Source organism: Numenius arquata, chromosome 6 (genome assembly GCF_964106895.1).
Source record: "Numenius arquata chromosome 6, bNumArq3.hap1.1, whole genome shotgun sequence".
NCBI classification, from domain to species: domain Eukaryota; kingdom Metazoa; phylum Chordata; class Aves; order Charadriiformes; family Scolopacidae; genus Numenius; species Numenius arquata.
In genome coordinates this window covers 60,008,277-60,034,931 of record NC_133581.1, presented here as the reverse complement: position 1 = coordinate 60,034,931, position 26,655 = coordinate 60,008,277, and the positions used below count along the sequence as shown (strand labels likewise).

At 45.0% G+C, this 26,655-nt stretch overlaps 1 protein-coding gene across 27 annotated transcripts in view; it reads right to left on the bottom strand.

The window, feature by feature from the left end:
- The window catches only part of NRXN3 (neurexin 3), a 942,294-nt gene that overhangs the window by 340,727 nt on the left and 574,912 nt on the right, over window positions 1–26,655 (bottom strand). For 2 of the 27 annotated variants that reach the window (XM_074149409.1, XM_074149410.1), the window contains exon 1: window positions 23,002–23,245. The exons of the other annotated variants lie outside the window; for them this stretch is intronic. In XM_074149409.1, coding sequence (XP_074005510.1) covers window positions 23,002–23,245 — 244 coding nt within the window. Of the gene's footprint in view, window positions 1–23,001; window positions 23,246–26,655 lie in introns of those variants that run through there. 27 annotated transcript variants of the gene reach the window in all.

Here is a 26,655-nt window from a genome sequence, read left to right as displayed (position 1 = left end):
CAATTTGACATTAAAGGTATAAATCTAAAAATAGATGGATCCATAACAGAAGTACTCTGCCACTGCTACCACTTACATATGGCTCGGTCTAGCAAACCTGGGATGTGCTATAGCTCCTGGATTCCACTTGTTCTGCAACCAAATTGTTTTGTGCACCTGGAGGAGATGCTGCTTTTCTCTAGGCCTCAGTAATCCTATGATTCTTAGTTTCCTTATGAAACTCAATTTTCAAGGAAATTGAAGGAATTATATTGTCCTATTTTGGTGGGATGGTTTTAGCTGTCTCTAGACATATAAACAGCTGTGAAATTGCAAATAATAATTTATCTCATTTGCACTTGCTTACGGTTACACTGTTGTAACTCTTTGAATGCTCTTGCATATTTCTGCTCTGTAACTGGAGGCAGAAATTAGGATTTTAACCTGCTACCCATCACATAATAACGCACGAGTAACTCACCTCTTGTATCTAGAAAAAAATTCTAGCAACCACATGTAATTTTGAAGTACCAAATAAACTTCACTGCTTGACTTAAGTCTTGCAAATCTTCATGCTGTGACACCATACTAAAGGACTGGCAGCTGAATGAGTAGCAAAGAAATGAAAAACCCTTAGCAGTTAAATACATGACCTTCAAATACCACAGAAGGGAAATATTTTTCATCTGGTATGGAAAATAAATTAGAGACATGTCCTCCCCATTTAGACATATGTTAAACTGTGCAACACCCCTTTTTATCACATTTAAAACATGTGGGAAGTACTGACAATACAGGGTTAAACTGGTCTCTGGCAGAATTCAAGCAGATTCCAGGGGTGGCTCTGCAGACAGGAGCTCCCTGCCATCTGCTGAGCCCTGCTCCATAGCTCCCACTCCGAGCTGCCTCGGGGCTGGCGAGGAGCAGCCCCTTCCTTCCCTCTGCTGCTGCTCCAAGCCCTGCAGCCTTACAAAAACTCTTGCTTTCTCATCTCTTGTTGTGCTCTGCAGCCCTAAAGAAAACGCTGCCTGTGCTCGTCCTCCCCTGCAAATACACAGAGCATAAGCTTTGCTACAGAAAAAAATCACTGCTACCCTAGGCATGCTACCAGAAAAGTAATTGACATGCACTTGAAAGAAAGAGTTAAATCAATTACAAAAAGATGTCCCAACCCCCCTTACCTGAGCTTCAGCTTCCCTCACCCATTTTTTTCCTTCTAAGGCTTTTTCAATATAGAAAAAATTGTGTAGAAAAAAAAATAAAGCCAGCTAGCTCAGCAGGAGCTACATGCTGATTAGAAAAGTTTTGCTCTGGGGGGTGCAGGTTCGGGGGCGGGAGGAAATGAAGCAAATAAATGGTATTAATCCTTTAAACCTGAGAGTTTTAGCTACTGCATTAAAAAGTTGGCAGTGGTATCTTCTAATCCCAAAGCCCTAGTGCAGCGTATTATCCAGCAGACTGCATTCCCACACTTGACACCTCCCTAAAAGCTTTCCCACATGTGTGCCAGTTTTATCAGCTACCTGGAGGACTAAAAGAGAACTCGCTCACTAATTCCCAACCTTAGAGCAATCCTGCTCTGTTCCTTGAATGGCAGGGTGAATAGGGCACTATCTTTAGAAAGCCTTTGCTTGTTCAGTTATACCACCTTTCTTCGCTATTAGCCTTGAGCCCAAACTACACTACTTAGTAGGAGCATCAAAAGCATTCAGTGGTGGTCTAATTCTGCTCTCCCTGCTTTGCCTGAGGTGTGAATGCCTTTGCTGTGGACCCAGAAAGCAGATGAGCAGTTCACAAAAGCACGATGAAACAGTGCAGGCCAAGACATGAAGAAAAAGTCAGTATCCAAGTATGCCTGCCGGAAGAATTTAAAGAGTCAGGATAAAAATAATAGAATTAGGACATAGACGGACATGAGGATTAACACTAGATAACATCAGTGACAATGAGTGATGAGGATTCCCAGCTGCATGTCTAATATCAAAAATATTTCCATAAGTAAGAACCTGCCCCCTAGCCCCAAGAAGAGTGAGCTCAGTGCTGAAATGCCGGAATGGACGAAGTCTAGGTCCACATAGTCTAGTATGTGCCTTTGACAGTAGCCAGTGTCACACCCCACAGTGAAAGGACAGCAAATCCTCATTTCTAGGGATAAGCCTTGAAACAGCAGGTTTCTTCTAGCAGTGAAAGACCTGTCACACTGCCTTGTCAATGGCCCCTGTGCGGCACAGACTCCCCAACACCATGCTGAACCACCTTCTTGCTCCTACATCAGAGGGATAAGGAAACACCACCCAGTTAAAACTAGAATTTGACAGATTTAGTATAATTAATACTGATGTTTAATGATTCTAGATCCCCTGCTTCTCTGTGAGTTCATCCATAAATGCAGTATTTCTCCAGGTCTGCAAGGAACATGATACTTGTCCTTTGATCTTGTCCTCTTTCGAGTTACAAAATAAGATTTCATATTAAGATTTGGAGGGAGGGACAAACTGCTTGGAGTTTTGCTGTACAATTGCAAGGTACTGAATGTATTATTTTTCCAAATCACAGCTTCCCTTGGATTCTGTCACGGAAAGGCTGACACACCGGACAGACCAGGGAAGAAATTAGATCATATGCAATCTGTTACTCTCCTCCTCATTTTTTTTTTTAAGACACCTGAAGCAGATAAGAAGCAGAGAGAGGGTGTCAGATCCCCACTGGGTATAAACTGGCATAGCTCTGCTACAGTCACTGAGTAGAATGAGTCAATATATTGATACCTACTGAGAAGTTATCCTGTGTGTCTTAAAATATTAGCACCAGAGTCAACATGAAGTAAAAGGCAAAGGGGCTTTCACCTCATCTGTTCAGATCTCCAGCCTAATGAATGTATGATTTCCTTAACATACACACTTGATAAAACAAGCCTGGCTGAGTCAGAGAGGCACTGCGGCACCCATCTGCCCCTCTCGATCACCCTCCTCCTCCCAAACACCCACTTTCTGCCCAGAATACACCTTGCTCTGCTGCACACTCCTGTGTCAGGCAAAAAGTCCCCTGCACCATAAGAAGAAGTGAAAATAATAGCCTAAGCAAGCTTCTAAAAATCAATTATCTACCTGCATTTTTGTATTTGCAAGTAAAATGGTCCACGTTCTGCTGTTACTGATATCAATGTAATCCTGGAAGGTCGCTGTTAAAGACAGCAGAACAGAATTAGGATCAGAACCAGTACTCTCTTGTGGTATCTGAGCTTACAGAATATTTTGGCAGTATGTAATGTGCAGTCTCACTTTTTCTGGTGCACATTTACTAAATTGTGAACACATTATTTGAGTTTAGGAAACATCACAACTATTCTTCATTAACTATTTTATCAGCATCACCCTCTGTGAGGCCAATCCACAGCTTCTCACTCAGACAGAAGTGTCCAAAGATCAGACGCAGAGGAAACCACTGTCAAGTGGTACTTTGCCTGGCTGTTAGATGACAAGAAAAATCCTATGGTATTTACACACATAATAGCTGAGAAACAGACAGTACTGGGTACCTGTGAAAGTACCTTATATAACTTTTTGTACAGCACCCTCTCTCCTAACTGCAGGAGCCACTTAAAAAGACAATTTCCCTGCTCTGAAATGCTGGGGTTTGCAGCCTGGAATAGAGGATGAAGAAGAGCAGCAGCAGCACTGTCCTCCTCTGATCCCAATACAAACCATACAGCATTGGCAGGACCTATGCATTGTCCTCCACTGTGGAATGCAGCTTTCCAGATTTAGTCCATTAGATGCAGTATTTGGCCTCATAATCTCTCCCCAGCACTGGCAGACACTTATGAACCAGACTGAAGAAACTTCAGGAATTCTCAGCTGTGTCATACGGCAAGAGAAATAACCCAAAGGATTGGACTGCCCTGAAAATCTCTGGTATGGGTGTGGTTATTTCTAAAACTAGAGTGGACTGTGATCAACAGCCTTTGGGGATTTCTGCTGGGTTGGGAAAGTTTAATAAGTAGATATGCTGGGCAAAGGATTAAAAAGCTTCCATATTACATGTCAGGAATAAACCCAAGGTGATTCAACTCAATCCACTTAATGACTTCTTGTTCCTGTCACACCTGTAAATGCTACTGACTATCACCTAGAAACGTGCTTCTCTAGGATAAGCATATTTCCTAATCAAGGGAGGTTCTTCACAGTTAGATTTGAAGGACCACCATGTCCTTCCTCCCCTCCCAGCCTCTGCTTCCTTTGGCAGCATTCTGGTGCAGATTTTCTTAGATAGCACAGTTGCTTTAATGTTTTAAAACTAAAGACTTCTTAAATTGAAAAAAATGGTCTTTTAAAAACTAACATCTTACTTTCCAACATTTTTCATTTTTGAAACATTTAAAATGCTAATTCTTTTATCAAAAATGTTATTGGAACTGTTATCAAAATGGTTATAACTGTAGTAAAACCCCTTAGAACATGAAAAACAAATCCATTTTGAACCCTGTGAAACAGAAAAAGCATCAAAACCTCTATATTGAAAGGGTAAGTTGAAAAATATTTTCCAGTCTGGTTCTTTAGAAAGGCAGGCAGTTAACCCACTCCTTGCTGCACTCTCTCCCTCTCCTCTCCTCTCTGCAAGTGCAAGCACTAAAATAAGATTCACATTCATTCTCTTTCAATGTGGTCACAACAAAGACTGAATTTTCCACAGGCTACCAGCCTACCTACCTACAAAACCTACCAACCAGTGTTTCTAGGGGGGTAGCTATTCACGTGCCCACAATTTCATGTACAAATGATGAACTATACAGCTTAAGGACATCCTAAATGGACTGCTTTACTGGTGTACTCTTTGCAGGAAGAGACACAGAATGCTAAGTGGTCCTGACCACATGCAAACATCCACTGCTGCTGCGTGCACACGTTGGTGGTAACTGCTTGGGTCTCTCCCCAGAGGTATTTAAGTTCTAGGAAGTAAGCCCAATGAATAAGAATTAGGGATTCTACTTGCCTTTTACCCCTAAAATGCCAATGCTAGTGAATACCCGTATGGGAAATCAACAGCAACAACAACAACAAAGGAGAAAGTAGAACTTTTCTTGAGACATGAATTAAGATCATTTTAAAGTGTGATATAATGATGCCCAGCTGTCACAAAAGCCACTGCACTCTGATGCTTTGTCTCCCTCCTGTTTCAGTGCTCTCTGGGAGCACAGCCTTGTAGAGGTACAGTGTAACAATTAAAAAGGATGCCATGTTTAATGGAGCCAATGGTGGCTAAATCTCAATCCCAGGTTAATCATTTGCTCTTGCCAACATGGTGAAGCTGAGCATCCCAGCTCTCCAGGACAGTCATGTTAATGGAATAAGCAAAAAAGTCAAGTGAGATGCTATCAGAGCCTGCCTGATGAGATTGCAGTTTGCAGACAACCCTGGCTTATCTTAGATGATGAACTATCAGGGATAAACAGAATGCATCAAGTCTGTTTTCCCAAGACCTTGACTTGCTGGTGGTAGGGGAATATGAATAACATCTAGGCAGCTCAATATAGATTAAATGAGGAACTGGATAAGATCATGGTGTTAATGAATATCCACTTTAAAAATATCCCCAAAAACCTAGTCCAATAACCATGCAATGCAAAGGATTAAGCATCTGGTATACATTATTTTAGGAAAGGTAAGTTAAGGGTAAAACCCAGGTCTCCATTCTAAATGTAATGTCTATATGCAGACATACATCATTCTTTCTATGTGTACACCTACAGTAATATTTGACTTTTACATAATCAAAACCTATTATGTATCTCAAAATGCAAAGCTGGGTCACTATCATAATTCCCATACATAGGAGGAAAGTGCAATAAGTAGTTTGCGTAATTTGTCTAAGACTATAAAACCAGAAGATGGAAGATCAAGAAACATTCTCAGACCCTGCTCTCCTCCAGATTCAAAAACACACAGCTATGTATCAATGACGTTAGCAAGAAAGCGTTTGGTAAGAAAGACGTAGACAGAAATCTTGCAAAATGAAGACTAAACGCTACCCAACACATCTGTGACCTCATCAAAACTATATATTCCATTTGATAACTGCCACAGAGAAACAAATTTTAAAACACCTAGTTTACGTATGCAAATCTGTAATGTGTAGAGACATGCAAGGATTATTCATTTATGCAAATGTGTATTATATGTGCCTGAACAAGGTATTGTAATGTATTACATTAACATATCATATTGTTTATCCTAAACAAATTATTGTCTAAACAGTGAATTCCTTGGGCTTTAAATTTATCTAGCTTTAAACACTGAAAAAACATGATACGGCACCTGGCAGTGAAGGTGGAATTGAGCCACAGGTCAGGCTTGCTCCAGTAGCAGGTTAAAGAATGGAACTTCTTGGTGCAGAATTAGTGCAGAAGTTCACAATGAAATATTTTCATAACAGAATCAACAATACATTAAGAAGTCCACAACCACAGCCTGGTTTGGAAACACCTACAGGATGGGGTTCGTTCCATACTGGCAGTTGTCTCCCCCTCTACTCTGCACTGGTGAGGCCACAACCGGAGTATTGCATCCAGTGAATACTGGATGCAGTAATACTGGAGTATTGCATCCAGTTCTGCGCTCCCCAATTCAAGAGGGATAGGGAACTACTGGAAAGAGTCCAGCGAAGGGCAACAAAGATGATTAAGGGATTGGAGCATCTCCATTATGAGGAAAGGCTAAGAAGGCTAGGACTCTTTAGTCTGGAGAAGAGAAGGCTGAGGGGAGACCTTATTAACGCCTATAAGTATCTCAAGGGTGGGTTGAAGGAGGAGGGAGCCAGACTCTTTTCAGTGGTTCCCAGTGAGAGGACGAGGGGCAACGGGCACAAGTTGGAACATAGGAGGTTCCACTCAAATATGAGGAAGAATTTCTTCACGGTGAGGGTGACAGAGCCCTGGAACAGGCTGCCCAGGGAGGTTGTGGAGTCCCCTTCTTTGGAGATTTTCAAGACCCGCCTGGATGCAGTCCTGAGTAGCATTCTCTAAGCAATCCTGCTTCAGCAGGGGAGTTGGACTAGATGATCTATATGGTCCCTTCCAACTCTAAAAAAATTCAGTGAAAATTCAGTGAAATTCAGTTGAAAGAATACCATGACATTATTACTGATGCATGACACCGCTCCACTGTCTTTGCTTTTTCTCAGAATCCCACTGATACCAATTTCAATTTAAAAATTCTTATTCCATTAAAATCCCAACTACAGATTTATAATACAACAAACATTCAGTTTTAAAGCTAAAAACTTCAGAAAATAGCACGGTTTAGAATATTCGCTTCCAAAGCCCCAGTCACCTACAGCTAAGATCCAGAAATATTTCTCATTCCTCCTGCTGTTCAAGCCACACTGTATCAAGTAAGAGAGAAATAACAGCAACTATTCTGGGAGCCTTCTAAATGGATTAATGCTCATGTAACCCGGGCTTTCAGAATGGTTATAATGGCATAGATGTGCGTTTTTGTTTGCATTTGTGTCCAAATCTTTTTATGACTAGCATTGGTTGAGAATTTTCCACTGAAGGGTAATTCATCAGAAGTAAACTATTTATAGGAATTGTTCTATATTTGGTTTTAAACTAGTTTAGGCATTTAACAATAGGGCTTCAAGTTTCATTAAAAAACATGTTTTGTTTACAAAGCTTAAGAAATAAATACTTAATGAAATTACAAAATGTCAAAGATTGAAACCCTTGTAATGATATCGTTATACCCATGACGATCAAAGGATACAAATGAGCAAGGTTTGCCTTTAATAGACCAACTGCTATAGAAGGACAAAATGCAAAACAAGGAACACAAACCCTGTTCAGATCTAAAAGAGTAACAGCAGTTTTCAAAGCGACATGCAGGTTTAGACTAACAGCTCTGAATTTAACATTCTCAGCTAATAAATCAGTCAATTTAAGGGAATGGGTTACTTCTACCTGTAGATCCACAGGGAGCGGTACTAGCAAAAGGAAAGGTAATACGCTCTCTCCCTCAGTGGAACAGAGAGAGAACTAATTATTGTCTATAGGACATGAAGGAGTTCACAGGCAGCAGGATGTAAGAAGAAATACACCATACTATAAATCAATATTGCTATACTGAGCCCTTGATTTTTAGAGTCTAACAGAGTTAAAAATTTTAGTTTCTAAAATCTTCCTTTGAAACTGTTTTGAAGGACTCCCTTGAGATCAGGGCTGATAGTTTAGAGTGGTTATTTGTGAAAAATGTTCTCCCACTGTTAACTGGATGTTTCTATTTACTGAATGTCGGTGTGAGTTCACCATGGTACGCATGAGTGGACCATGGTTCACCATGAGTACACAGCAGGTTGCTGGTACCACCAGCTTAGGTTCCATGAGGCTTTTCACCCTTGGATGACTTTGCCACATTGGTCCATATTCTGCACCACGCATTTGTAAAATCCAAAGTTTTGGATGGTTTTATTGTGAGTGATATTTTAGTATGGTGACTATAGAAACCAGGCCATCTGTGGCTTGGTTTCATGGAATGAATTTTGCTTCTGGTGATGAATTCCACAAGGTTGTTGCAGAGGTAATCTGAGGGCTACAGGCATTTTAGGGAAGGGATGAATTCTGGGAAAACATCTTTTAATGATGTTATTTTTTCCTATAGAAGTTTAATGGTTTTCTGTTTAAGTTCCTGCATGTGGCTTTAAGTCATAAGCAAGTGTACACAATGGGTGCATTTGTGCACAGAAAAAAGGACTGCATTATCATTATTTTGCATTGGATGCTTGGCTGTTTCACATAAAAATATGATCTATCTATCTCCCTTGAGCAGTAACTGTTGAAAGAAGACAGCTGGACCAACCCTCTCTGAATTCCTTGGAATAGCCAAGTCAACATTTTCAACATTTTGGGCTTTTGTCTCATTTCATAGATGGAAAAAAAGAAATCTTGAATAAACTAGATGGGACAGCTCTTCATTCTCTGTACCCTACCCTATGCACATCATAGGTTACAAGACAGGGAAGTCCTTTCTGCCCAGGCCAGAAGTTCCTTGGCCGTTCCTTTTCTGCTGCCGAGTCTGCTAACTGCTAGACAAACGCAAGAGATCAGTAAAGATTTTCATCCAATGCACATGAACACTCTGCACACTACCATGGCTGAGGCTGAAACTGGGATCCACAGGTCAGAACTACTTCTTTAACCATGCAAGTACAGACTCTGCTGACAAAAGAACTGAAGTGACCTCTAGCCAACTGGGAGCATGGTGCCAGCACACCAGACTGCCTTGATGCCAAATGTCTTCTGATTTGTAATGGCAAAAGTAAGATCAGGCTGGCTATGCCTCCCAAGCCACTCGGAAATAAGTAAGTATTTCAATTCCCCATTACTACTTGGGATTTTAAAGCATGAAGAGGTGAAGCTCCGATTTGTCTAGAGCTACAGCAGAAGGCAGGGTCAAAACAAGATCCATATTCAGAAGCTGTTGCTTCCATATTCCTTGCTTAGATCACTCTACCTTTTTTTCCCTGTGGGATATTCTTATCTGAAAGCTGCTGTTTGGGAGGCTTTAGATGAAAACACTAAATAGAAAGTACTTACTTCTATGCAACATGGTCTGTAACTGAAACACTGTGAGTACATGGCAGCTGCTGTTTGAAAGTGGACACAACAGGCTTAACACCTATGCAGTTTGGAGGCAAAAAAGAAAACATTTCTGGCAGCATTTAGCATGGCTGAGGTTGTTTTTATTACACACAAATGCACACAAATCCAGATTTTCTGCTAAGCAATGCATAGTCTCTCACACACACACATACCATATTTCCAATCCTCAGAACTCCCTGGTGTGGGTTACTATTAGGAAGAGATAGAGGCATGGCTGCCATTTGCACAGATTTCCCCAGAAACACCTTATTCTTCTATCTGGAAATTCTGTCTGAGGAAGATAGAGGGTTACATCCATGTGTCTGGCATTTCTGGAAATACAGTTTTCCAGTGCTCATGCCCAGGTCAATGCCATAACGCATGTGCAGTGAGCCAAATATTCCAGAAAGACCTGATGCACATGCACTTTACCAGCAATCTGCCCACAAACGGTAAATCAAAAGTATTTGAGACACACTGGGCTCAAGGTACGTTCACGGACTAATCATGACGGTCAACACCTCTTGATAATGTCAGACTAAATATAGATGTGCCTCCTATCCATGTGCACATATTTCTGCGAGGAAATCCTAGACAGAAACATAGCCACGCCACCAAATAAATGCAATGTGAACGGTGTAGTGGACCGGACATCACTAGTGCCAGGCTGTACTGTCAGGTTTGACCCCGTGCACGGCTGTATTCAGACAGCCTAAACTCTATTAAGCTCCGAAGCATATTGATTAGGCACCCTGATGGCTTGAAGCAAAGTGACAGAAAGCAGCAAGCCCAGGGACTTCAGCAGAACTCGAGCTGTTTAAATGTGGCAAGTTTCTGACTCAGCAAACTGCCTTCCCTCTCCATGCCCCATTTTCTCAGAACAAGAAATACGAAAACTGGTTGCCTGTCCTCTCTCAGTGCTGTGATGCTCTAAGAAGCTACATAAAACGCTTTGAGATAGCAATGTAAAAATAGCTAAGCAAAAAGTTAGCATAAGAAACAGACATTAATAAAGAATGGCATGTGAAATTATTATAACTAGGATAAAACTGCAACGAATCTCCTTCTCAGTTCTTTACAGCATAAGGTGATCATCATTTGTGAGGTCAAGGAAAAAAACCACAACCCTCCCTTGGGACATACAATTAAACATATCAAAGAGGTTATTTGCGTCCATCTGTAGCATCTGGCACTGGCCACAGCCAGAGACAGAATACCAGACCAGATGGACCAATGTGTATGGCAATTCTTATAATCTTGTGAGATTAATTTCTTCCTTCAGGTTGAATATGTCTCTTCTAATTGTGTATCAACATCTAACCAAAATTGGTGCTGACATATCATTGATTGTACTGTGAGTTTATCTGCAGCTCAGCATTCCAGGACAGTTTAGTCCCTTGCTTACCTCAACTCTAACGCAGGATTTCTTTATCAGTGAATTTCTACATTCACTCGTACATTTTCCAAGCTTTGTCCTCAGAGATTACCAACAGAATCCATGACTCAACTGTAATTTGAACCAAAAATCTTTTTCAGTTCCTGAATCTTTGCTACTGGAAGACTGTAGACTACAAGACTGTAGACTATAAGACTCCAAATGATTTTCCTATAGCTACAGCCTTGTCTGTGCATTTATAGAGCCAAGATCTGCACGGCAGGATCCTAACACCTTCTCACCAATTCTTCTGGAATGACTGCACTGTTTTTCTGCGGTTCACTCGAAGACATGCAGAGATAGCAAAGATAACAGAAATCTCGTCTTTTACAAGAGCCATCCACTGCATTTTGGGGTTTTTTTGGTATGAGGATCATATAAGTAATAATGACTATTGAATTTTACAATTTTATCACTTTTTAATAAATAATTAGAAACCATCAGCACTGCACCATAAAATGATGACATTGCATTGTCATAACACATCAGGGACTCTCTATTGCCATATTTTAAACTTCTTGACTAATTAGGATTTCTGTAAACACAGCTGAGTTCAGCTACATGAAGGCCAGGGACTGAACCAGCCTCCCTAGAAGGTGCCCTTGACTCCCAACAGGAAATCCAGAAAGGTTATAGAAGGGGGTTGCTGCAGGATGGTCGCTCAGGCTGGGAAATGGGTTAAAAGAAGAAACAAAGAGCTCCTGAAGATATGACTGCTCTGTCTTTAGTCAGTATTCAGGGGGAAATAGTCTCCGCACACAGCCCCTAGCCCTTTCTTGAACCTGAACTCGCCTTCCCTATGGACATGAATTACACATAATCCTAAACCTCAGCAGAAACGTAAAAAACAGATACTGCTTCTGAAGAGAAGCAAACTTCCCCGAGGACAAATACTACACATATCCCTATGTACGCATGCAGGGGTGCCCCGACAAAAATGCCCGCTATTCAGACACTGCATTTGAACAAACTGCTCCTCTTTATCTCTTGTTGTGCACCAGGGGAGCACAGGCAGGGCAAGCACACCCCCTGCGGCACCACTGCAGGCTGCAGTACAGCCCAGCCTTTACCCACGCCTGCCCCAGTGACCTTCTTAATAATACAAATGAAGCATTGCATAGCTCTTCCCATGCTGAGCAGCAGCAGAATCCACCCTTTCTCCCTTCATTGAAAATATTTTTTCTTAAAAAGCACCTTGTCTTTTTAGACTGGTAGGTAATTAAGCTAAATGTATTAATGTCTCGTTCTAGATATTGGCAATAAGACTTCCAAGAACACAAGCAATGGTAAAAAAAAAAAAAAAAAAAAAAGTAAAAAATAAGCTAAACGGGTGTTTCAATCATCACAGTAAATGGATTTGTAAAAACACATGGAATACTTTAAAGTCCAGGTCCAAGATCAAAAAAGCGTATGGCTAAAAGACCACTGTACGTTGAAGAGCAGCAGCACAGGGTCCTGGTGGGCAAGTTGCAGACCCTACAGCATTCTACAGAGCAGCCTGAACCTCCTCAGGTCAGATCAAGAGAAGGCAACAGGGTAATCCTGCTGCTGAGCTCTGATATTCCTCCTTCCTTTCCTGTTTCTTCAGTGCATTTTTTCCTTCAGCTTCAAATTGTTTGTATCTTTTACTGAGAACTACTTGGATCTTTAGTGGTTCTTCTGATAATCCTTGTCTCCTTTACTTCCGATTAAAGAGAAAGAAAGAATGGGAACTGTACCCTTGAGTGATTTACACTTCAGCTTAATTTCTATCTTCCTCCTCTTCTCTCCCTCACCTCTTCATTTCCTTCCTAGCTGAAATCACCTTGATAACTTTGTTCAGAATTTGTGGTAAAATGAATTGATCGGACAGTTACAGAAAAAAATCTAACTTGTGACAGAAGCAGAAGACAGTAAACAGGGACATTGAAAATAGAGGTTGGGGTGATGCAGTCAGCTCTTTGGGTCACTGGTGTAAAAAATCCCCCTGGAGTTCTGGAACCAGCAAAGAGAAATGCATGTCCATAATGCTCCTTGAAGCAGTAAATGAAACAATCAGCAGCAGCAGAGAAGCACTTGCTCCCAGAAAGAAGTGACTGGAAAAACCCACTGCATTTTACCACGCAGCCCAGGCATTCCCCATTTTTTCTGACACTGTGTTCTTGGGACGAGGATCAGTATTTCTTCATAGAACTGGCTGCATGAAAAGGTACCGATCCCTCTCAGGGCGTTACAAGGATGAATTCCCAGGACTTCAGGCAAAGACAGTACCAAGAACTGTAGCACTACGATGGTCTCTAAATTCAAATGACCAAATATCCCAGCTAAAGTTCAAAAATATCTTTCCAGCATGTTGGGAAAGAACACTAATAATACAGTGCTTTTCCTCTCAGATTATGTCAGAGATTTTAAATACTCATCACATTCCTGTACAACAGCACAGGGCAACTGAAACATCTGGCAATATATGATGTGCTCCTAAAATTCACAATCCAGTATGTCCAGGAAAGACAGTGGCACAGCTAGGGAAAAAGTCTGGGGTTTCTTGTCCTCAGTTCTGCTCAGTGCTGCTGCTGAGGAAAAATCTTTTCAGCATTGCCCATTGCCAAGTGGGATTTGGCTTCTCTGACATCAATGGCAAAAATTCTCACCAAGGAATCCACAAAGGGCTCAGGTTTTCACTATTGCTATAAATAAGCTATCAAGTATTAATTAGTCCAGCAGGGGAGGCTGCTCCTTTTGCTAGTGTATATTTTCCTAATGACTGAGCCAGAAAAAGTAGCCTGAATCTATGGGTTGTTAAGTAGAAACCAACCTGTCTGGATAATAATCAGCTGAAACTAAATAAGCTTAGATATACACTACTGGCATTTATATCAGCAGAATTTGGCACCCTGATTCCTCAGTTACAAGACACATCCTTTTTTTTTAACTATTGATTCCAAAGGACAGGCACACCCATCACCTTATTCTGTTCCAACACTACTACTACAAGCCTGGCATCCTTGTGACGCCTAGTGTCAGAAAAGCAAGGGATGCTTGTAGGGCACACTTTTCTCCAGATTCTCCATAGAAAAAAAAGTTTAAAAAGAAGACAGTGAGAATTCTATGCTCTGTTTCTCTTCTTCAAGCCTGTATAAGGTGCTGAATACATTTCTCAAGGAAAATTAATTTCTTTGCCTTTTCCTTGCCTCTAATGAACTGCCTCTGAATGCATGAGGGCACAGGAAGGAGAGCAGACTCCGTGGTGAGATAATAAAAAGTGAAAAGGCATTCAAAGCCATCAGTATCTCACAAACCTACACTGACTGAAATATGCTGGACTGCAGACAGGGAGCAAGATCAAAGCACCTTGGAATAGCTTTGGCATTCATTACTTAACTGCAAAGAAAAGATGACATTGGGGGAGCAATCCTACAGAGAGGTTATGGAAGCAGATGTCTAGATAAAGGCCACCAGCATTCCTAAACACTGCACTCAGTGGACATCAGTGAATGATAAACTCTTCTGTGAAAGCCCAGGACACCATAATTATCATAACTATCAGTAGATATAAGTATCATAATTATTAGTAGAATAATCATAATGTGAAAAAAGCGTAAGAGTGGCTACCATTAGACAAATAAATCAAGATGAACAAACAAAGGAAAGAGGAAAATGTCAGGTTTTTACCCACTGTTTCCAGTTTTACCTCACCAGGTACTAAAAGATCCAAGGCACTTGTAGGTCAGAAAATGCGTCTATATATCCACAAGCTCTGATAGTCTTTGGAGTGCAACTGTCTCAGATGATCACTGTAACTCAGGGAAGTTACAAAAGAACAAGAAAGTTAGAGGGCTTAACGCCATAAACACAGGAATTCCTAAGCATTCAACCAGACAGTGAGAACCTTTCCACTGTAGACAGACAAAGACCTCGGCAGAACCATGTGCTATGACCAGGCAATGTAATAACTGAATCAAAACTAATCAAGCCTTTTTTTCCTCTTCTCTTTTACTTGGAAACACTTGCATTTCTTCAACAATTTTGGGTCAATTTTTATTTTAGTCAAATGTTCACTTTCCCTGCAGAAGGCAGGAAGATCTCAAACCATCTTGCGACCTTTGCTAGCACAAGTACAAGCTTAAGAAGCCAGTGTTCCTGCTGGACAAAATGAGCAGTGTTGAAAATTTTTAATTTTAATAAAACATTGGTAGATAGGCTCGGTAGATGAGATAAGGAGAAACATTGTTAATGACCAGTGTACTTGATACACAGGTTAGACACAGTTTAGAGAACTGTGTGTTCTCTCCCTTTACCACCCTGCAACTGCCTTCCCAAAGCTATTTGGGAAATTTCCATACTTTGCTGTTTTGCCCTCATAGTATGGTTGGAAGCCTTCACCAATGGTGGAGGACATTTGTGCGCTGAAACATCTGGCAGCTGAAACAGAAAACCTGCAGAACCAGCTAGATAGGAACACTTCCAGATACTGTCCCTGTAACATCTTTGCTGGCTGGGGTGATTAAGGAACCCAGCTGGAGCAGCAGTGGTGTCAGGCTGCTCGTAACTGCAGGATCCGGCTGCGGCAGGGAGTCATGAAAACACTCGCTGGGCAGCGCAGCCCGTGAGCGAGGAACCAAGGGGCTCACCAAACACGTCCAGTTCGTGTCAACCAGCATGACACCAAAGACCAAACTGCTGGAAAAAAACAAACTTCACCTCCTCTCCCCTTCTAATCATTTGATTTGTTTGACGTAGATATTCTGAATTTGTTCTGAATTCAAAACCACACTCCAAGGATAGTGTGGAGATGGATTTACTCTGCAGTTATTACATGGAGCCTGGCCTGCTGAACAAACAGGCAAGTCAGCCTGACAGTACTCTTTCCCTGAGCCCTCTAGAAAACAAAGTCTTCCCTGATTCCTTACCATATGATATTCACAGAATAAGCAAAGGATCTTTTTTTAGCAACATCTTACGTCTTTCTGATTCATTCACCTTGTCCCTTGAGCTTCTGCAGACACAGAAGATGCTCTATAGACTGTGAAATATTTTCCACCCTCCTCCACCAACAAGAATGCAAAGAGATGAAAGGTGCAAAACTAAGAGATGATAAAGTAAACCTTAGCACTGGATCAATTTAGTAATGTCCTTTATCAGCCTGCTATTCATGCTTAGCAACCACTATAGCTCACACCAACTTCATTTTCATTTTAATACACCATACAGAAAAGCAGCCTAAATATACATCCCCAGATCTAAAGCATATAATCTGTAAACTACAGGAACAGGCAGATCATTTCCATTAGTTTCTTATGTAGCAAAAAACACAATTTACACCCAAAGCATATAATTATATTCAAATTCTAAAAGACAGTGTCGGAAGTACTTTAAATTCATAGTTTGGGGGAAAGTCACTCAGGGGTATAAGTAGTTATGTTTTAATGTGAAAAAACAACACGCGGGCATACACACATAAAGAGAGTGCAAGAGAAGTAATTTGTGAGAGTGGGGAGGGAGCTGTGGTGAATCGCAGCCCTCCGGCTCTGGTGGCTGCCTGGAATTCGGCTCAGCCAACACACCAGCTGAAATGCTCTCCTGCTCCAGTAGAAACACCAATGCTGGCACATGGCACTACAGCCTGTTCAGGTTTTAGAGCCATGTGGGAAAATACTACTACGATCTATGTCCAGAATTTGAAGGTGTCTTGCTTGTCCTTCAAGCAAGGATCGAAGCAGGCTCCGACATCTAAAGCCCAAGAGAACTATTGGGATTTCATACACTTTTGTGGCTCCCTGCCAGGGATCTCAAAGCACACAAGTACACCAGGGCTGCTCACCTCACCTAGGAAATAAATGGTTTTCTCCTCATTTCACAGAAAAAGGACACAAGTCAGAGAGAAAGACAACATTTCACCAAGGTCACACAACAAATCAGAGCCACTGGTCAACAGCATGCTGTCTTCTGTGCACAGGTTACACAGAAGACATGAAATCCACCCTTTTCTCTTTAGTGCAAGTGATCTTTCACCATTATCAAAGCCCACCAGAACAACAGAAACACAAAACCAAAAAACGTCTACCAACCCGCACAGGACCATCATCCTGGGCAACTACACAGACAGATGGTCTTCTTAAGGCACAGCACATGGAAATGGAGAAAATATGCTCATCCTGTGTACTTCCCAGACAAAACTTCTGTTCCTTGCACTTATAAGCTCCAGCTCTTTATTCAGTTACCTTCTGTATGGCAAACCATGGAACTTTCCCATGTCCAGCTGAAGACTGGGATGTGTCCTTTTCTTTTCAGTATTCCCACCATAGATGACCTAGGTATGTTTTCCTGCTTCTAGTGAGACCTTGTGTAAGGAATTTGGAGCTTCCAACAGTGCTGTATGAAATAACCCAGTGACTATCATAACATTGTTCAAGCGTGTATTTTCATGATGTGGGAAAAGAAGAAAGAAAAAAAAAAAAAGCCAATAAGGAAAACTGGCCAGCACCTTTAAGAAAAATTTTTTAAATGCAGGAATATTATAAAAAGTACCATTCTCATTTTTCAGCGTTCTGACTGTGTAGCTTGTGTCACATATCCCAATATTCTTTACAACTTCAATGCCTATACAAAGCATACAGCAGGATCCTTCATCTGTCTTTGAAATGCAGTCACCTTTGCAGCAAGATGTGTCAGTTGCTTGACGAGTCAGAGCTATATTATCCAAAAGCAGAAATGATAAAGAGAAGAAGAAACCTCTCTCCAGTCTAAATTGCAAAGGAAATATAAGGGGGAAGAAAGCCCTGATCTAATTTTGACTCAGGACTAGTATTTGCACTTTTTTGCAAAATGTGCTATGAGATTCTGCGCAAGAACAAGTAGCTATCGGAACAGCATTTTTTTAAACCCGTCTTATGAGAATACACCTCCAGCAGCACTGATCTGAGCGATGTTTCAAAGGGCACAGCGACATATATTAAATCAGAATGACTGGGTTCAACAATAACATTAGGTTTCTCACCAGATCTCAGATCGTTGGGATCTCCCGGGATCAAGTACCAGGCAAACAGACTTAAGCTTCAGTTTTACAGCCCAGTGCAAGCTATTCCAAGTTGGGAATAGTTAATACCGAGCACTCCATAGGACAGCAGAATAAGAAGTCAAAGCACCTTACCAGAAACTGTTTCATATAAAAGTTTGCAAATAGTAAGTCAAATAGTATCCTTGCTTTAAGGAAACAGCCTTTGCGTATACCAGAATTTTCCTGCGTTCAACTACCTAACGCTGTGACTTCTCAGAAGAGCTACAGAGACTCAGCGCAGGGGGGCAAAGCTCAGCCATGGTCACTTAAACAAGACTATAAGGGACTAGTGAGTTTGGATGCTTAGATTTCTGGATAACCAGCTTGAGACAATTTAAACAAACCTCACTTTTCTTTAAAAATACAAGTCATTGTTAATGTCTCTGAGGAAGGGAATGTAAACATTCAGGCATACAGAATCACTAGTCTTTTAAAAATTAGGCTTCATTGTTGATAAAGACTAGAGGCAAGCCAGAGAAAGCAGTCAGACTCCTAGCTTGTCACCTTTGCAGAACTTAACTGCAACCCTAGTTTCAGCTTTGAATAAAGTTAATTTTACTGGATTGCTGACTGCTCTGTATAGGATGATTTTTTCCTTTTTGTTAAAGCTACCAACCTTTACCGATATAAATCTCCCAATGATGGAGGAACAGGGAAGGTCCTGCTCAGCACCAGGGAAGAGGCAGTGCCAAGGACTGCGAACCAGTTTTCTACTTTACAGAAAAGGCAGGATTGCAGTAACAAAGACACTTGAGATGAAGAATAGGTCACACTGGAGGAGCAGGAAGGAACAGGAGACGCGTATTATAAAGAAGGTACACTGTCATAGCTGTATGTGGCAAGCTTTGACACTGGTTTGCAGAATACCTGCCTATTTCATGGAAACACTACGTTGATTTGCCCAAGCATTCGTTCTTACTTGCTAATCTTAAAAAAAAAAATATATGAGAGATGGAAGTGCTTCATATAAATGACAGGACTTCTAAGAACCAATTAAAGCCTTAGAGTTACACCCTCAAGAGCTGGTGACTGCTCATGACCGGCCCTCACGACAAGCCTTCACTTTTTGCTGTGACTTGTGGAACAGCCTGAGCAAGCCTAGTCGCCACAAAATGAAAACCAAAGGAGAAATGCCCCCAGGCACACCGCTGCTCCCATAGCTGTCCCTGCTCCCATACCTGCCGCTGCACAGCAGTGCTCTGAAGGCTGGGGCAACCTGCAGGAGGCATCACACCTTGCCTTTGTGCACCCCTGCTCTCCACCCATTAAGGAGGGCCAGAGAAAAAACAGCTAGAGGAGAAACCAAATTAATTAATTCATCACTAAGACGAAACACACACAAATCTTTTCATTTTATCTGTTAACTGAAGGCATGCATTATTCATCAGCTGAGGTGATGAAGACGTGTAAAGAGGGGCTGTGAAGCCACTGCTGCAGGCTCTGGTAAAGCAGCTGACCTGGCAAGGTGCTAAATAGCTAAGGGGAAGCACATGAAGAATTTCAAGAAACACAGCCCCAACTTTGTTACATGGTTGGATTTTTTCCTCCCTCTGACCCACAAGCCCTTAGTGAAAAAAAGGGGAATCACAGCTTTCCCTTCCTATTGTTTGGGGAGAAAGACTGTGCCAGTCTAGGAAGGTCCTCACATGGAAAAACATTTCTTCTGACTTGCTGAGGTCAAGCAAGGCTAGGCTTGCTCCCCTGCTGACAGGGAAGTAAACCTGCTACAAGGACTTTCTCCTTGAGAAGATGCACTGTGCCAAGTTTTACATTTGCAGGTTGCAGCTCAACTACCGGAAAGCACCAGCTTGGTGATTTCAGAATTAACTCTTGTAACACCAGCGCTGTAACGACTGCCAGACCTGAGCCGGGTCCTGTACAAGTTAAGCCTCAAGAAGCTTTTCCACTGATTTTAAAGGAGCACTGAACACAAACTCCAAACAAGTGTTCGCTGCTTGCAAGACATTTACCTTTCTTCTGTTCTAGATACTAATCTGCTTCTTTAAACCGACTGAAATCTACTGAGATGTATAAGAAAAAAGCAAAATACAGTTAGATACCAAACCGAGCCATGGTGGTCAGTACTGCTGGACTGGGAAGCAACATGTCAGGGTGACCGCAATCCTGACCTGATTCCTTCTAAAACCACTACGAACGTAGCCACTGAACAGGGCAGGAGTCAGAGGGATTTTTTTATTTCTTCCTAGCAAGGAAAAAAATCAAAGTCGCAAGAAACAGAGGGAGTGCACGGCCTCCCTGGGATCTGACTCCTCAACACTGTCACTGATCCAAATTCCAAGGGCCTCTGTCATGCAACAGTGAAAGAAAACACAAAAATAAACCATGCGTATGTTTACAAGACCAGCTGTCTCTGTGGTCTCTTTTTCCTATCTCTCTCTGCCCCCCCTCAACGTTTACTTATGGCCAAAGGGGGTTTCCATGCCAGCTTTGCTACATGGCACGATTAGGAAAGGAAAAAAAAAAAAATCTCATGCTGGCTTACGTACCAGCCTGAGCTCTCCATTTCCCTTGATTCCTTACTGCAATGAGGACATAGAAAAAATGCCTGTCTCCCTGAAGTTGATAACAGCTTTTGCTCAGGGCTCTTAAATGAGGCTTTGCTAGGCTTTCAGGGCAGATGGAAAAGTCATCAAGGAGAAAAGAACTATCATTTCTTGACCAGGAAACAGAATGTGGACTCTCCCGCAGACTACTGCCTGCCTTTTACATCAAGGCTAACCACTATCACATTTTGCGACATCCTTGTCTCCTTTCCTCACAAGTGACCTATGAGCCAGACTTTGCTATCCCCTTCCATCATAGGAGCACTCAGCTAGAAAAGCATGTCTGCGCAGGGCCAGAAGAAAAAGAAGCAGCGTCAGAAATGAGGGAGAGGACTGGCTGGAAGGAGAGGGGAAAGGACAGGAGAGCCCTGGGACAGTTGGTTGAAATGCCGCATGACATGGCTGCAGTAGGCGCTAGGAGGATGTGCTAGCAGGGCTGTGTCAGGGTTACAGGGATATTGAAACCTGGAATGTCATGGCTAAGCGCTCAGGTGACCAGCAGAGCAGTCTGAAGAGTTCAAACAGCACATCAAGGGATGGACCTCCAATTAAGGCTATAGGTACACTGGCAGAGTCATAGAAGGAGCTCGGTATTATAGGTCTGAGCCGAGGCGCATTGGAGAGGGAATGGGCTCAGGAACAAAGCCAGGAGGCAGATGCTGCGGGTCACAACTGAGCACCAGCAGAGCAGGGCTGCGCTAGCAGGAGGTGCCTTGGCAGAGCTGCTGGAGGGGACAGAAAAAGGGTGGCTGGGAGCACTGCACGGCAGGTTGCGGGTGCTCTGGCAGCACAGGAGGGGGAAGCCCAGGGCGCTGCAGAACAGCACCATGCTGCAGAGGCGAGGACTCAGGACCGAAACGGTGCTGGGTAAAACAGGTTGAGCGCACGGCCAGTTCTGCAGACACAAGTGGCAGCATCCTGTCAGCCTATCAGTCTCCCACTTCTACCCCAAAGCTCACATCCACCCCAAAAAGCAAGAGAAACACATTCAGGCCCCCCATGGGAAGGGAACCAGTGCCACGCCAGACATCAAGACCATCTGTCAAGCACCACCCATGTGAAACTTAGTTATGGGTTATTAATCATTAGCAGCAGGAGCCCTATTATTTGCAGCCATACTCAAGGACCATATGGAATAGTCCCTACTGTGCAAAAGTGAAGGATATGAGGGATCAGCCAGTCCCTACCTCACAGGGTTTCCAACAGGAATAGCGAAAGGAAAAGCAAGCTGGGAGGGAAAAGAAGGACAGAGCTGGGTGCAATGGCAGAGATTTCAGTCACTTTTCCAGTATATCACTACCTTTACCTAAAAAGTAGCAGAGCAGAGCTGCTGCAGGATTCACAGCTTGGCCAGACCTGACCCTGACCTGCAGCCTTGCAGGCCCTGGGTTGCCTGCCTTTCCTGGCTGATGTGGCTGAAGGCAGAAGGCAAGGGACACAAGGAGATGTGAAAGTGGAGATGAGGGTGAGCCATCACATCAGCCAGGCCTGGGCCAACTCCTCTCAGGGCAGGCAGACTTGGGAGAGCCGGGCAGAGGCAGTGCTGGTCCAGTTGCTGAGCATTGCTCAGCATTTCAGGGGCAGGATGCTGGCAGGTCCCCCCCTCTCCCTTGGTGTCCCTCAGACTCCCTCTTCCCCTTCTCCCTTGCTGCCGGAGCGGAAACCCACTCCCTATTATTTCCCGCCCCTGGGTTTCCCGGGAAGCCACTGCCAGGCTCCAAGCAGGGATCCGGGAGCAGGTGTAAGGAGACCTCGCCGTTTCCTTTATACACCCCGAGCCACCCGACAACTTCACCAAGGAAGGCTGCGAGCGAGCAAGAGGGCAGGACCAGGGGAGAAGCCGCGGCGGCCGCCTCCACCGAGCCCCCGGCCGGCCCTCCCGCAGCGGGGCACCCGGGAGGGAAGATGCGCTGCTGCAAGGACCGTGTCGGCCGCTACCACTAGGCTAGAGCAGGGAGTCAGGGAGTTAGCGATCCGCTCCCGGAAGATCCCCATCCCCAGCCGGATGGGAGCGGGTTCCCCTCCGCCTGCCCCGAGATGTTCGGCGCTGCCGCCCGGCATGGAACGGCCCGAGCCCGCCCCGGTCCCGCCAGCCCCCACCCTCCGTCCTGCTGGACCACGCCGGCCCGGGAAGTTGTCTCTGAAAGCGGCCCATCCTCAGCCCCGGGCTCCGCTCGGGGAGGGGGCAGGGGAGAAAAGGAGGGTTAATGGGTAGGGGAGCTGACGGATGAAATATGAGGGGGCTGGGAGGACCACCACCACCCCCCGGAGTCACAGCCATCGTCCCTGTTCCCTCTCTGCTGCTCCAGCTGCTCTGCAAAAAGGTTAGAAATAAACGAGAGTGGGAACCCACCGTGTCCTCCTCGGAGGGAGACAGGGGAGCGGTAGATAGAGATAGGCACAGAGTGGTGCTTGCTGCCGTGGAAGTGATGCTCATACTGAGCCTGAGATACAGACGAGGAAGAGGAGGCAGAAGAAGCCACGTTAGAGGAACTCCACACAGAGCTGACGATACATCCCCAAAAGAGGGAGCACATCCACAGGGTCCAGGCGGGGCGGCGTCCCGGGCAAATGCTGGGGTCTATTCTCAGGCGCATGGTCAAGGCACAGGGCACCTACAGACGGGCAGTCTGAATTCCAGCCAGGGAGAGAGGATAAGGTTCATGATGCCAGGGGACCCATGCTAGCAGAAAGGAGAGTCGCTTCCGAGGCTCTAGGGCGTGCGTGTGTGTTGAAAAGGCAAAGAGACAGTATGTGTCTGTGTGAGAGAGCGTGTGCTAGGAGGGAAGGGGAGGGAAGGGGGAAGGTTAGTAACCACACACGGAAGAATAAGACGCGCCGTTTCCCAGGGCTGGATCTACTGTGCCAGGAACCCCGCGGCCGTACCGAGCCTCCAGGAGAGCGCAGGAAAGCCGCACATGTCAGCGCGAGGGTCCTGGATCTTGCACTTGTCAGGTTCCTCCAGGATCACGGAGTCCTTGAGGACTTTCCCTGCCCGCGATCCCTGTCTCTCACTAAGCTGAGAGGGACTACTGAAAGCGAAAAAGAAGAAAAAAGCCAGAGACCCCAGGTAAATTTTTGATATGGTTTTTTTTTATCCCAATTCCAGGGGGGGTTCTGTTGCTCCTCCACTAGCAAGTGTTGCAATGCAGACCTGCTAGGCACACGCACACACACACACACACAGAGATCTGGACTGTTATCCTCCTTCCACCGGATCCAGGCGACCGAGGACTCAAGCCGATTAACCCCGCGCAGCCGGGCAGGACAACGCCAGGTCTTTCCAGGAGGGCGGGCGGGCGGGCAGGCGCGGACGAGAGGCCGAAGGGCCGGGCGGAGCGGAGCGGCGCGGAGCGGAGCCGGGGGCGGGATGCTGGCGGCCGGAGCGCCAAGTGCGGGCAACTCAGCGGCGCAGGTGAAGCACAGCCGGGGCGGCCGGGCAAGAAGCTCCGCGAATGGGCGAGCCGTATGCAAATGTCCCGGCCCCGGCGAGCCAATGAGGGCGGCGGCAGCTCTCCGCAGAGGGACTGGCTGGCTCCAGGGGGGAGGCGGGGCCGGGGGAAGGCCACGCCCCCGCCATTCATGCGCCGGTGCCTCACACACGCGCTCGCCGCCCCCGGCCCCGCCGGCGGGGGGTCCCGACCCGACCCGGCCCCCCGCGGGGAGGAGCGGGTGGCCTGTGGGTGGCGGCGACGGCAGCGCTGTCAGCAGCGAGGAACACCCCGGACCCCCAGCATTATCCGCACGGGAGTTCCCAGCGCTGCCCCGGCAGAGGGGAGCGCACCGTACAACCGGTGCCCGGCGTCCGCCCGCGCCCACGGGCGGGGGCCAGGCCCGAGCGGCCCCGGGGGAAACGCGCCCACCCCGTCGGTGCGGGGACGGGAGGTGCCCACCTCCCGCGGGCAACTCCTCTCACGCCGCGGTGGGAGTCGTGCTCCGCTGTGCAGGGGCGGCCCTCCGCGCGCGCGGAGCCGGAGGAGCCGCGGGGGCAGGAGCCCGGTGCGGCGGGGAGTGGAGGTGGGAGCGGGGGGCGCAGCCGATACTCGGGCCTTTGCCGTGCCGCAGGGACCTGCTTAATTAACACCTTCCCCCCGCTGCATCCCATCCTACCGCTCGTCCTGCGGCCGCAGCCGCCCGGGAGCAGAGTGAATAACTGCACTCATCAAAACTCCATACTGCTCTTACAAATTACTGTTTTTTCTTTTTTAAATGCTCCTACAACAGTACACTGAGTCCAAACACAGGTATTTTTGCACTTTATCCTCGGAGAGTGAGGACTGCGGCCAGAGTTTGCAGCCCATAAATTAATAAATAAACGCGCTGGCGTTACCTAGTAATTCATTGCCTATCAATTTGCACGGCAAAAATCCCCAGCCACATGAGAGAAGCCAGGCACCAAGGGTGAAGTGACTTATGCAAGATCACTCAGGGAGTCAATAAGGACCTCTGGAAAAGCAGCCAGCCAGCCCCAGGACTGGCCTCGCACCGTGCTGCCTCCCTCTTCTTCATTTATTCATTCAAACCTCAATAAATTGTTTATGACTGTGAGTTCCCTTGTTTTCCCCTCGAGATCCATGTGCTCACTTGCACCTCGGAAACCTGCTGGACTCCTTTCATAAATATTTCCCTAATGCAGAGATGTGCTGGTTTCGGTCATTGATCTCCATTTGGTACAACACGTCAGCAACTTGTAATAATCAGCCCAAGTTGCACACCTAGTACTTCTAGCTGAGCCTGATATGCTTGTAATTTATTTTCTAGTAGCTTATATTATAGTTTAAGTGATCTAAATCAGGGGCTAGAGCAGTCAGAAATACTTCAGTGTTTTGTTTAATCAATGATTGTGGATGGTTAAGCTGGAAAGCAAGAATATTACTTTCAAATTTATCCAACACCTGCCACCTAAGAATCTCAGAGTGCTTTAAAATCTTTTATTAATGAAGCTTTAGGTATTACTATGCTGTTTTGCAGATAAGGAAACAGAGGCTTAGAGGCATTGAGCCAGTGAGCGACTGATAGACATGGGAACTGAACAGGACAGGCACCGAGATTCTCCATCCTAACAAGTACATGCTGTTAGCGTAAACGCCTGACTGATTTGGTGGCCATTCGTTAGCCTTAAAGTGTGAATATCGGCCTTCCTCACAACAGGGCACACAGCCGGAGGCAGGGGTGGGCAACCTGTGGTGCACGTGCCTGCTGGCTGGCAGATTTGCACTGCCATGCACAGTGCACAGAGCGGTTTTATCTGTGCAAGACAACTGTTCCTGGCCCCAAGTTTTGTTGAGGAGACTGGAGGTGCTGCCATATATGTGGCGGGATACCCAAAAGGATCCTGTCTTGGAGAGGAAGCTGTCCCCTGCTCCTAACCGTACTTGGGAGAAGCGAGGGGAATATAACCTGGCCTATCACTCTTGAAAGGCTGCCGACCCATGAGGATGCTGCTGGCATCCACCTTGACTCCCTCGCCACAGAAGTTCTGACTTTCACCCAGTCCACAAAGTACTCTGAAATATTTATATTGTGTAGTTAAACTGTAGAGAACCTGATTTAGGGGAAAGGGGGAAGGATATGTATTAAATACACATCACTGAATAGCTTATTTGTAAAATAGAGGAAATCTGTTCTGATTAAATTTCAGACCCAGCCAGTTATCAGCAACACAACAACAGCAATGCCATACTTGACCCCCTGTTGATGCCGGCCACCTCTTGGGCTGCTGCAGGAGGCACAGCCCTTAATGAACAATAAATTACCAAGCTCCAAAACAAGTCACTGATCCTTTCCCCACTCAATCTGCCACCGACCCTTCCCCACAGCTGAGGTGCAGGGGACATACAAAGGAGATGAGCATCACTTCAAACCGCCCTTAACTTCGTCCAGAGACAGAAAATGCCTGGTAGTCCCTGAACAGGAGACATAGAGAGCTGCTGTGTGTTGTCCCTGTGCTGCGGAGTCGTCTTGTCTAAGTTCTGCCTACCAACCTTCCTTCGCTGCAAACCATTGA